Source organism: Bubalus kerabau, chromosome 4 (genome assembly GCF_029407905.1).
Source record: "Bubalus kerabau isolate K-KA32 ecotype Philippines breed swamp buffalo chromosome 4, PCC_UOA_SB_1v2, whole genome shotgun sequence".
Taxonomy (NCBI): Eukaryota; Metazoa; Chordata; class Mammalia; order Artiodactyla; family Bovidae; genus Bubalus; species Bubalus kerabau.
Window position 1 is genome coordinate 37,524,777 of NC_073627.1, and position 12,398 is coordinate 37,537,174.

Consider the following 12,398-nt stretch of genomic DNA (forward strand, 5'->3'; position numbering starts at 1 on the left):
ACTCCTCATCAGGGGGCGGAGCCAGAGGGGCGGGGCGGAGTTTAGAACCTGTCTTGTACTGGGCAACGAATGGGGCGCATGCGTGCAGAGGGGACTTTCGGAGGCCAAATAGTTGGGTCCACGTGACCCAGGGGTGTGCTCTGCTGCAGCTTCGGTCTCGTGTCCACCTAGCGGGCTAATTTGACCGGATTTCTGCAGAGATGCGCACGTAAGGAGTCCGTGGGGGTTAGTAGTGGGTAAGCTGGTTCAGGAGAGGAAAACATATTTAATTAGGGGTCCAGGAGTTGAAACGCGGGGCGGGGGTGGGGGGCGTAGAGCGATTATAAGATAAGATTAAATCTAGATGCCTGGATCCCGGAGAGGGTTCAGAGGCCAAGGAAAGAGAATGGGCTGTTGGATTCCTGGCATATATTTCTGTAATGGGAACTTGTTCCTGTCTCTTCTGTTCCCACTAACAGGAAACCTACAGATCATAGAGACCAAAAATAACTGGGCAGAGGAAGTGCATCTGTGAACTCACTCAGCCCCACCAGCACCCGTCTCCAGTGGGGCTGGAAACTTTCCCTCTGCCCTCTGGTAACAACCACTTCCTAACCACATTTTTCGATCCCATAATGGGATAGACTAAAGAGACAAGCCATGACCACTGGTACAATCAGCCCTTCCTTCCCAACCAGTACCCAGTTCCTCCAACCTTATGTAGCACTAATGATTTGGCTTCAAGCTCCTTAAAACACTGACCTTGAAATCTGAGCTCAAGGGGTCAGACAAGTGGGGCTGGGGTGGGGAGGGCGGCTGTGTAATTTTAAAAAGCATATTGAGCCTTATACTTTTTTATATGTGGGAAATAAAAAGTCATACCCAAAAAGTTTTTTTCTTTCTCTCTCTCTCTCTTTTTTTGTAAGTGGAGCAGAACTTTGACCGGTAAGGACTATATCAAAGATGTAGAAGTTGGTATGGCTATATAACATAATAGTTAAGAGCACAGTCTGTAGAATCAAATTGTAGTTCCAGTCCTGGCTTCATCACTTACTAACTTGGCCAAGATACTGAATATCTCAGTTGGTTTCCCTACTTGTAAACTGAGGTTAATAATAATTCCTACTTTTAGGTTGTCAGGGGGTTGAATTAGAAAATCTATACACTAAAATGCCTTGGGCTTCTCAGGTGGTGTTAGTGGTAAAGAACTTGCCTGCCAGTGCAGGAGATGTAAGAGATGTGGGTTAGATCTCTGGGTCAGGAAGATCCCCTAGAGGAGGGCATGGCAGTCTACTCCAGTATTCTTTCCTGGAGAATCCCAGTCTCTCCTGTGGACAGAGGAGTCTGGTGGGTTATAGTCCATGGGGTCACAAACAGTCAGACATGATTGAAGTGACTTAGCATGCACATGAAGCAGGAGATAAGTAATATTAGCGGGTCTTATTTTAAACAGGGGATAAGCCATAGAGGGAGGGGAAGGGAGGTTTTCCTTTAGTTTGTTTTGTGCTTAAAAAACATCTAACCCATGTCATGGGTTTTAAAAGACTGAGACACACAACCACAAACTATAAATGTTGGGAGGAAATTATTCCTTCCATGTTAATGGACTTATTTCACAGATGAGGAATTTTAAGTCCAAGAGGGAGGTAATTTATCAGAATTAGTGACCCTTCACCCTCTGGGCAGAACAAGCTGTGCATCCAAGACACACAGGACAAGAGAAAGGGTTGAAGAGAATTGAGTACTAGGCACTGGATGGATTCCAAGAAATCACTGCTGGGGGACGGGTAGTGCTGGCACACTGGCTCTAACCACATGGTCTTCTCACCGCCACCTCTAGCATCTGTTGTCCTTAGGGGACCCAAGTCCTATCCATTGTCCATGGTGGTAGGGGGTGTCCCAAGCATCAAGTTCCCCTGCACAGATGCATCCCCCAGCATCTTGGTATTATTTGTGGCTTCCTGGTTTCTCCCTGCTACCTCCACATCTCAAGGCAGGAAGTGACTTCAGAGCAGCAGGATGCAGGTGGCTCCGGAGAGACTTCATGAAGTCACTGGTTCCTACACAATGAGCCGGAAGGCAAGGGCAGGGAAGGGGAGAACAAGGGCTGCTTAAAATGGATGGGACAGTGGGATGGGCACAAAATCCAAGATGGTATCCATGAGGAAGAACCCTCTTTCCCCAGTCCCCAGATCGCCACAGACAAGAACCCAGGACACAACAAGCAGCACAGAGAGGCTTCTTTATTCCATGATTCTGATCTTGCAAGATCTAACATCTCCACCCCCTGGCACTCTCCACCTGCCCATCCAATCTGCTTAAAAATATATATATATATATATATAGTTTCTTCTCAACTCTTTCCTCTGCTTTCCCTCCCTCCTTCAATTCTGCACTGAGGTTAAGAGGGAAAGAGGGAAAAGAGTAGCTTTCTAATCAGTCCCCAAGTGACAGCCACTAGGACTGACCTGTCTTGAGGAAGCTCCATCCCACAAATTCAAAGTGCTTCTTACCCTCTACCACATGTCCCTAAACGAACAGGCCCCAGAGCAACAGGGGCAGGACTGTAATACTTCAGAGTATCACCTAACATTCCAGACACTCCACACAGTTAAGAGACAACCCATTTCTAACTTTCTACCTACTTGGCCTAAATCAGAGACTGTGTCCCTCAAACAACCTCTTAATCCTACGGGAGACTTGGTCAACTAGATGGTCCATCAGTCAGTCTTTTAAAGCTTTAATCCCAACACTAATCTCGATCATAATCCCAACTATAGCAAATCCATAATGGAACTCAGCCCCTTTTCTGTCCCGTGGAAGGTTCTAGTGCTTTCACTGGTTCCAGACAGGAATGTAGTGACGGGAAGACCAGGTCACAGACTCAGCTTTTCTAAGGTAAGAAAGTTACCAAGCACCTGTGACTTCTAGAGGCAAAGAAATCTCTGAAATCTGGACACTTGCCAGAAGATGTCCAAATACCTACCAAAGGAAGAAAAGGTCATCTCATGTAGAACCCCCAGGGAACATTCTAACCCAGATGGCTCTGCAGTAAAGGAAAGGTCATAGTCTTTACTCAAGATAATTCTCCCCTAGGTCATAGCATTCTTAAGAGACTGGGAAGACTCCGAAAAGATTGCATCATTTCTGATATGGAATTGCAGATCTCTCCTGCATAGAGGGATCAACTTCGTGCTAAGAACAGGCCCTAGAGGGAGGACTGTGGGCTCAGCTCAAGCTCCTGGGTGAGTTCTATCAGATAGCCAAAACTACCATGGAGCCAAACCTAGGTGGCCAGACTAATAGGACAGTCAGGGGCCTAAGAGAAAGCCTCTCAAATCATCCCCCAATTTCCAGGACTGACAAAGGCCCCACACCCACTGCCTCCAGGAGGTATGTACTGCCTCCAGGAGGTATGTATTACCTCCACTTCATCATAGGTTCTTTGAAGAACAGAAAAAGTCTATATCCAGTGCTAGCCTGCTAGAAAACCTACAATATTCAGAATATTTGAGAGGGTTCCTGACCCAATTCCACAAACCCACATGTTCCCAGAGCTGCCCTAGAACAAATAAAGGTTCCAGACCTAGAATTGAAGGGGCAGGGCACAGGGAACTCTTTTCTCCATTTTAAACAAACCAACGAGCAAGTGGGAAAAGATAAAAGTTAGACAATAATAATATAAAACACTCAAGCCAAAGGAGGCAGCCAAGTGCTAATCTCTGCCAGCAGAGCTGTGACCTCACATTCTGAGTTTCAGGTCACTTTTGATCACACTTGTAGAAGAGGGACATGGGAAATGCACTAGTATGAAGGCCCTGGTGCCACCCAGAAGCCTCAATAAATTATATTTACAGATAAATCAAATGAGACGGGGGCTGCAGGTGGAGGCCTGATTCCTTAAGGAAATCAGGCTTCCAGTCTCTCCGCTCCAGCTCCTAGCTTGTTCTCTGCTCAGAAACAATATCGATTGCGGGGAAGAGGTTTTGACCAGCAAAACAGAGGCAGATCAGGCCAGGATCTCCCACCCCTGATCCCCGCAGTAAGAAATTAAAGGTGGTGGCCGTCGCTGATATCCAGGGGCCTCGCACACCCCCACGCCCAAGCCTGGCAGCGAACCCAGGCGTGAGCCGCAGCTTTCCGTCTTCCGGGAAGGGAGTGGGGCCGGGGCGGCACTCGGCTAGGACCCCCCTAGAATGTGGTAGTGCACTTTGGTGTTGGTAGCAGCTCCGTGTTTCTGGCGCAGATGTAGCCGAAGTTGACTCTTGTGCCGGAAATGCAGACCGCAGGGGTCGCACTGTAAGATGACAGCCGGGTCAGGTCTCTTCCCCACCCACGACCACCTTTTAGATGTTGAGCGAGGGAGAACCGCCCAGCACTCCACCTGAGAGAAGCTCTTGGGGATATAGGGAAGCCTCTTGAGTCCCCACATCCTCCCAAATCCTCAGGGGAAGGCCTAGGAGGCCCCCTTCAGCAAAGCGTTTTTCCACCTGTCACCTCCTCTCCAGGACTGCGCCCCCTCCAGGAGCCTAACTTCTATACCTGCCACCCCTACCTTCGGCCCCACCCCTTCCTCACAAGGACACCGCCCACCTAGCCTCGATCTAAAGGCCTCCAGGCCCGCTCCTTTCAGAGCCCCGCCCGTCGGTAAACAGGAGGTAATTCCAAGGCTTTGGGCTAGGCCAGGTCGGGTACTCACGTGGTAAGGCTTCTCTCCGGTATGGATGCGAACGTGACTCTTGAGGGTCTGTAGGTGGCGGAAGCGAGTCCCGCAGGTGGGGCAAGGATAGGGCTTCTCCCCGGTGTGGATCAGCACGTGCGCGCGCAGATGCGCTACCTGGGAAAGGAGGGAATCTCAGACCGCGCCCCTGGGAGGGACGGAGCCCTCCCCATTCGGCCCACCTCGCCCTCTCGCAAATTTGTCTGCGATCAGGCTCTGAAACTGTCGTACCTGTACAAAGCGCGAGCCGCATGTCTCGCACTTATAGGGCTTCTCTCCCGAATGGATGCGGCTATGCGTTTTCAGGTTAGCCGGCCGGTTAAAGCGGGCTCCGCAGATGGAGCAGTGGTAGGGCTTTTCCCCTGGAGGCGGGGAGGAAGGGAGGTCAAGGAGAATAGCAGTGGGCACCAAGGCCAGGGTCCTCTCCTTGCTCCTCCCCTACCTGTGTGCACCGTGCGGTGACTGGCCAGGTTGCCCTTATAGCGGAAGGCAGACCGGCAGAGCTGACACTTGTAGGGCTTGTCCTCATCCCCAGAAGCCACGGGGTCCAGCCCCGATGAGCACCCAGCCACAGCCTCACAGTTCTGGCAGCTGAAAAATTCACCTCCTGGGGAGGGGGTGAGTCATGACAACAATACCAGTGAATTCTCAGACTACAGGGTAATAGGTTTTGTTTTGTTTTGCCCCCAATTTACTGTTAAGGCTGCTGAGGCTCATTTGACCTGCTCTGGGCCACACGGTTATTTGAGAGGACAAGCCAGGATCTGTCTCTATGTCTGTATAATTTGAGAGTATTCTGCTAATCACTCCAATAGTGGTGGTAGGAGGTGGAGGCCCCTACTTATGGGTGGAAGTTTCTCTTTCTCTCTCACTCTCTCTCTTTTTTTTTTTTTAATTTTAAAATATTTATTTCTTTGGCTGCATCAGTCTTAGTGGAGGCATGTGGGATCAAGTTCTTTGACCAGGGATTGAACCCAGGCCCTCTGCATTGGGAGCATGAAGTTTTAGCCACTGGACCACCAGGGAGTCCCCCCTCTCTTCTCTCTTGCACCACCCTGGATGACAGGTTGCCAGAGAGGCTTTGCCAGCCCTGGGCTGACCACTCAGCCCTGGATGGGAACACGCCAGAAGTTCCCAAACACTGCTGCTCATTGGAAGCTTTAAAAAAATACTGATGCCTGGCTTCCACTTGCAGACATTCCGATCTATGGGGTGTGACCTGCACAATGCGATTTAAAAACACTCTCTAGGTGATTCTAATTTGAAAATGGACTAGGCCTTCCCTGAGGTCTTTTGGCCCCAACTGGCCTTGAGGAGCCACAGGAGAAAAGCCAAGGGGGTAGAAGGAGAGGCTCTTACCTGGTGGTGGATGAGCCCTCCCAGAAGGTGACCCAGTGGTCTCTGGAGCCTGGGGTGTGAGCTGATGGGGGGTACTGACTGGAGCCTCACATTTGAACTGTAGAGTGGCAGCAGTTGGAGAAAGCCTAGGCAGATGTCAAGGCCCAGAAAAATGATTAGGAGACATCATATGGTGGGTTATTGACCAATGTGCCCTATCCAGTTGTATTGCCAAGGGCGCACCTCAGCAAGTAAGCCTGGCCTCTGGCCAGCTCCCTAAGGTGAAGCCCACTCCCTCACTTCCTGTTACTGATCACCCAGGCCCAACGGTTGTGCCTCTTGAGCTGAGGCTACTGCTACGAATTCTGGGGTTGGGGTGGGATGGGGTGGTTTCCAGTTTCTGTACCTGCTCTGGGGACTGGAAATGGGTCCTTCTTCACTGCTGCTGCTGCTGGAAGCCTCATCTCCACTGGGGAGCCGGGCCTGGGAGCAAAGTTGACCAGAACTCTCCCTCGCCAGGCTCCCTGCTTGGGAGGCCTGAGAGTTCAGTATGATGAACTTGTATTTTTTCCAGTTGCAGGCCTTGGGGTCTGGGCTGTGTGGACTGGGGGGCCTTTGACTGCAGCTGCGAGACTCAGTAGGTGGGTCAGGGTGCCCTTCCGAGCGCCTGGGACTGCCTGGCGGAGGGGCCGTTGGCGGCGTGGGGGGTTCTGCCTCCAGGGGCCGCAGAGATATGCCCAAAGGTTCATAGCTGAGAAAAAGTGCGATGGACATTAGTGCTATTTCCTAATCTTGGCCTCTGCCCTTGACACCTGGGATGCCATTTCACCCACGAGGAACACCAAGTTGGGGCTCCCTCACCTGGCCTGGATGAAGCGGTGGCATGCCTGGACCACATGCTCCATCTGCAAGTACGTGGCGGCCGCGAGGACTGCTGGTGCGGTGGCCGGAGAGAGACGTAGGCGCGAAGTGTACATGAAGTCCAGAAGGGGAGCGAAGCCCCCGGCTTCGGGGCCCCCGGGCAGGGAGAGCATGTCTACCCCCACTCCTGCACGGCCTCGGAAAATTGAATAGAAGAAGCCACTGGAGAGAGGGAAGATATGTCGGGTTAGGGGCTGGGGAACCAAGGGGGAACTCTACCCTGTCGAAAGCCCCGCTCCTATAAGAAGCCCCGCCTCCCTAACTCTCACCCCTCCCTCAATTCCCTGTCGCTCCGCCTCCTGTTTGTGGAAGGCTTGGCTTCCGTGTCCTCCCAAAGACCTTATAGCCCCGCCCCTTTCCTATTTGGTCCCACCCCCCTTCATGAACCACCCCTCGAACCTGCAGGCAATAAGAACTGCCTTGTGAGCTCGAAGGGGTTGCCCGCCAACCAGCAGCGTGACGTCAGTGAGGATCCCGCGCAGGCGCAGCTCATTTAGGTTGCCGAGCACGTCGGAGGAGTGGCGAGTAAACTCGCGGACGTAGCCCAGCGCTCCCTCCGGGGTAGCGGTGGAACCCATAGCGACGGAGGCCTGCGGGTGCCAAGGAAAGGGCTCAGGGATCCTTGTCGTCCCAAGACGCCTTCCCTTCCGCAGTTTGCCTCTTCCTCCTGAGGTGCAGGGGAAAGTCCCCGGCCCCGGCTCACACAGTTTTACTTAATTCATCTCGTTCTGTCAGCCCTCAACCTCAGTATCGACCGATTTCCTCCTCTAAGATTCCACAGCGCTTGGAGCGAGTTGAAGTGTCCCACACCGCTGCGTCGATGGCAAGCGTTGGGAATCCAGTCTGCAGCGCCCTTACTTAGACTCCCAATGCCCTTCTAGTATCCCCATTTCCCCTCTGCCTCACCGCGAGCCTGGTCTCAGGTGTACGATCCTGCCTGGAGACCCCAGACGACCTGTGGTCCTCATCCCTCCATATCCCAATCGAAGCTCCCTTCCCCGAACCACGAAATTCCACTCTCTAGTCCTGGATCCCTAGTTTAGCCCAATTTCTGGGCCTCGGTCTTCCTACCATCAACAAGCCCCAACCCTCTTAAGGGACCCAGGAGTCTGCCTCCCTCAGTCTCTGGTTCTTACCCCCGTCCTGCAGGGGCTTCAGCTTCTCTTCTCAAGGGGGGCGGGGTCTCTCTCCCCTCTTGGCCTCGGCTCCTTTATCTGGCCGGGATGTCGGGGGCGGGGGTGGAGGTGGGGTGAACGCCTGGGTCTGTATCCTTCCTTCCTCGCTCTCCAGATGGCGAACCCGGGGCGGGGTCTCCGGCTCCAGGGCGGGACCTCGGAAACGCTTGGGTGGTCGTAACGTAAGGGGTCTTGGGCCACTGAAAGTGGAACCGAGGGTGGGACATTGGTATTGGGGAGGAGGTTGGGGATGTTGAGATGGGAAACATGGGTGACTAAGTCGTTGGGTGACTTAGGTCGTCGGGGGACCCGGGACAGCGAAAATTTATGTGTTGGCTTTAGAAAGGAGCCTCTTACAGGAGAGGGAATACAGCAAACCCCTGCGCCTGCAATGTACGGTATTAAGGAAGATTGAGGGGAGCCCAAAGAAACACCGGGTTTGGGGAGGAGACAGTGGGCTCCCGTGGGGTCTCAGACAGGGAGGGTGTGGTCATTCAACAGACTTCTCTAGCGGAGCCTGCAAAAGAGGGGCTCTGACCGGGCGCGATAGGGAGGGGGCGGATATGATTTCTAGTTCGTTTCCTTTCATTGTCCTGCGACCGGACGGCTCCGCCAGCTGCTTCCCCTCGAGGAGGTGGGGAAAGCCCCGGGTGGCGGCCGAGAGACGCTCAAGAGACCTAGGGTCCGAACTTTTCGCTCCCGACGCTCTTCTCAATCCTTTTAGGGATCCAGAGAGGCAGATTCCCGCCCAAAGCCTGCTCGCCCTCCCCCAGTCCCAGCTCTTTAGGGCCTTGAGCACCCGCCCGTCGGCGACGCTTAGAGGCTGGCGGGACGCCGCGGTCCAGCGCGGCAAGCAGGCGAAGCTAGGCAATGTTCGGCTCCTTCCACGAGGGGGCGGAAGAGCACTAGCCTCGCCGCGCCCTTCGTCTCCACTCGGCTGGGGGTCCATTCATCCGGGGGCGCAGGATCATTTAGGTCTGGGCGGTCATTCTCCCCTTCTTTGCTCGCATTTACTTTGTCCAGGGGACTAGGGTTGGGCGGAGGGAGGGAGAGTTAGGCGACAGAGGGGACTTCCCTCTGAACCTGGGGTTCCTGCCTGGGGTGAGAAATCCGCGGGCTTTGGGAACCAGAGAAATGAGTGAGACGAAGAGCCAGGGTTCTGAGTCCTGGGAGCCCAGGATTCTTATTAACCTAGATGCTATTATCTATATTTAGAGGTGATTTTTTTTTTTTTTTTTTTTTAGTGAACGTTAATGTAATGGCTGGATGGCGTCACCGACTCGATGGACATGAGTTTGAGTAAACTCCGGGAGTTGGTGATGGACAGGGAGGCCTGGCGTGCTGCGATTCATGGGGTCGCAAAGAGTCGGACACGACTGAGCGACTGAACTGAATGTAAAAGTTAGATACACTGAACCAACAGAAGAGGAAAGGGAGGGTCTCAGGGTAACGAGAGAGGGCAGAAGGGGCTGATAACCCCAATTTAAGTCCCTGATCTGGGAGATAGGCACGGGTCACACCCTCGTATTTTGTTTGGGAAGATGAGGTTCATTTGGAGAACGGAGATGAGGTTCATTTGGATAACGGGGGCCAGAGCTGAGTCTAGCTGCCTTGCATTTGGGCTCAGGAACGTCTACAATTGCCCAGTAATGACTGGCCATAATCCGTGAAGCTGCTTATAGAGACCTGGGCCCTCTTCAGAACTGAGGATGTCTTTATTTGGGTGCAGGAAAGAACTGCTGAGACATTGGGAATGGGGAACTAGGAATTCGAGATGGTGTGGTGGCTTCTGCAAATGAGGGTTACTTTGGTCTCTGCCCAGTTGGAGGTGGGAGTTAGACCTGCAGCTCCTTTGGTATCAGGGTGGAGTTACTTTTATTGTTATCTGGTCTATCTGTCAGATGTGGGGTGTTGAGTTACTGTGATCATTCTGGGCCCTGAGGGCTGCATTCAGGGTTGAGGGTCAGTAGTAAGTCTGAGGTATGGAGCTGACCTTGGGCTTCCCGGTGGTTCAGTCAGTAAAGAATCTGCCTGCAATGTAGGAGACCTGGGTTTACTCCCTGGGTCGGGAAGATCCCATGGAGAAGGAAATAGCAACCCACTCCAGTATCCTTGGCTGGAAAATCGCATGGACAGAGGAGCCTGGTGGGCTTTAGTCCATGGGATTGCAAAGAGCTGGGCACGACTGAGTGACTAACACTTTCATGGAGCTAATTTTGAAGCTATATTAGTTCTGGGATTCTTACACCCACAGTCAGCTAGGTTCTTCGGAGATGGATGAAAATTTGGTTTAGGGTATTCATAGTCATTGGTGTATGTGGACAATCTGATTTCAAGTACAGTAATCATGGTGGTTTTAGGGTATAGTCTGATGGGGGTACCAGATAAAATTTGAGGTTCAGATTATATTTGGGGGGGCATGAAATTCAATTTGGGGCTTTTATTAGCTTGAGGTGTAACATAATAGGAACCTGGGAGCAAGTTTGAAGGCCTTCTGTGATTGTGGGTCTTTGCTGGGGAGCCAGGCTTTATATTTGAATGTTGTGCAAGTTTGAAGGCCTTCTGTGATTGTGGGTCCTTGCCGGGGAGCAAGGTTTTATATTTGAATGTTGTGCAAGCTTACTTTGAGGAGGGAGATATTTCTATGTATGCATGAGAGCCAGGAGGCTTTTTCCAGGGGGAAAAACAAGGTGAGGGCTGAGGGTAGGAGACTACAGTTTTGCGGTGTCCTTATTTTGGGGTGTTTTGCCACTGCTTGTTGCATTTGTTGAAGCTGAGTGGTAGATCATGATGTGAGATCAATTTTAGGGTTCACTTAATTTGGACTATGATAATGGTTTGGGATATCCTTTGCTTTTAGCTCCCTCTCACCCTAGACTCTAGAAGTCTCTTTAGTGAACCTCCAAATATACCCAAGATTTGATGGAAGAAATTTGGAAAGGGAGTGTATCTCCTTTTATTTTTATGTGGCCTGGATAGATCTGAGGGAGAAAAGGCGGTTTCAGATTCTGAACCCCAATTTATTAAGGGCACACACCTCGACTTAGGGGAAGGCGGGGGGAAGTGGAATATCGTGGTCAAGTGGACACTCCTGACTAGGGCAATGCTGTTGAAATTGTGGCAAGGAGAGGTGGTGATGAGGTACAAGGAGGTGAATCTTGTACCCTGATTTTCTAGGATAAGAGCCCCAAACAGAAAGCAGACAGAGGACTGGGAGTGTGGGTGAGATGAGGGGGGGTTCCCCACGGCAGCAGGGGCTGGGGGGTAAGCCAGGCCAGTTCTGTACACCCCGGTCCCTGCTCTCTTCAGCTCTCCTCCCCTCTCTCCCTCCCACCGCCCACCCCCCCAACCCAAGGAAAAAAAAACTGCCTGTGCAACAGCAATGGCAGATTCCAATCCTCCAGGCTTTCCTAAACCACCACGGAGACCAGCCAGGGGGGAGGGGAAGGGAGGATCGGGCTTTCCTGCTTCCCTAAGACTGGGGCTATGAGCTTGACCTCCTGGCCCCTAGCCCTTCGAGGAGTGCCCCCCTCCCCCGGCCTGGAAGCCAGGTGTCCTGGACCCTAGCCCCCGAGCGGGGGGGCCTGGAGAGACGGGAGGAGGAAGGAGGGAGTGACTTCCAAAATTGGCATCGGGACAGAGCAGGGCTGGCGGGAGGCAGGTGAAAGACGGAATTTTCCTGAAAAAACGGGGGGATCTGAGGACCCCAAATTTGGGGAGCTAGTCCAGGACCGTCCTGCCAACATCCTAGATTTTTTTGGGATTTTTTGGGGCCCCCGGGACCCCTCTAGATGGGGTGAGGAATGTAGTGTTGGGGGAATCTGACTGGGGCACTGCAGCTGCCTCTCCCGCCGAGTTGGAGACGGATGGGCTGGGACGGGTTTGGGGGGGGTGTCCCCAATTCTGACTGGAAGTGGAGGAACCCCCTCCTGTGCTCTCTTGTGGGGGTCCCCCCTCCCTAGGGCACTCCCCACTCCCTGAGCCAGCCGAGAGGAAGGAGGCCAGCGATGCGACTGGGGCGGCTCCTTTCTCCTGCACCCCAAATGTGAGGGATGCACCCCAAATTTTGTTCCCTTCAAAATAGGGGACCAGGATCTCAGGGGAGAGTAGCTGAGGTAAGTGGGGAGGAAAGTGTCCCCTGTTTTCAGGAGAGACGTGGCGGTTGGGGGGGAGGTTTGGAGGTGCGTGCTGGGGTGGGGTTGGGCTTTGTCAGTCTTGAAATTGGGGGGATGATTGAAGAGGCTTTCTCTTACACCCCGAAACTG

The 12,398-nt window shown here is 52.7% G+C and overlaps 1 protein-coding gene across 3 annotated transcripts; it reads right to left on the reverse strand.

Annotated features, from left to right (window-relative positions):
• Nucleotides 1-330: 330 nt before the first annotated feature.
• On the reverse strand, nt 331-8,209 carry BCL6B (BCL6B transcription repressor). Of its 3 annotated transcripts, none has more exons than XM_055576729.1 (9): nt 8,095-8,209; nt 7,358-7,548; nt 6,899-7,120; nt 6,444-6,788; nt 6,059-6,183; nt 5,142-5,306; nt 4,931-5,061; nt 4,679-4,816; nt 331-2,039 (listed from the first exon to the last, which is right to left on the reverse strand). In XM_055576729.1, exons 2-9 carry the CDS (start codon nt 7,534-7,536, stop codon nt 2,022-2,024), a joined length of 1,323 nt encoding a protein of 440 aa, XP_055432704.1. In that variant the 5' UTR covers nt 7,537-7,548; nt 8,095-8,209; the 3' UTR covers nt 331-2,021. The 3 variants fall into 3 exon arrangements, with proteins under 3 accessions (XP_055432704.1, XP_055432702.1, XP_055432705.1); XM_055576727.1 differs by lacking the exon at nt 331-2,039 and adding an exon at nt 2,203-4,276 and having other exon boundaries at nt 8,095-8,208; XM_055576730.1 differs by lacking the exons at nt 331-2,039; nt 5,142-5,306 and adding an exon at nt 2,203-4,276 and having other exon boundaries at nt 8,095-8,208.
• Between the last annotated feature and the right edge of the window lie 4,189 nt (nt 8,210-12,398).

Excerpts from the sequence above, each read along its gene's own strand:
- BCL6B (XM_055576727.1), bottom strand. The coding sequence starts at position 7,536 with ATGGGTTCCACCGCTACCCCGGAGGGAGCGCTGGGCTACGTCCGCGAG. Across the intron at positions 6,184-6,443 it reads ATTTCCAGTCCCCAGAGCAG|GCTTTCTCCAACTGCTGCCA; the intron begins GTACAGAAACTG and ends ACATCTGCCTAG. Across the intron at positions 5,307-6,058 it reads GAGGGCTCATCCACCACCAG|GAGGTGAATTTTTCAGCTGC; the intron begins GTAAGAGCCTCT and ends CCCCCTCCCCAG.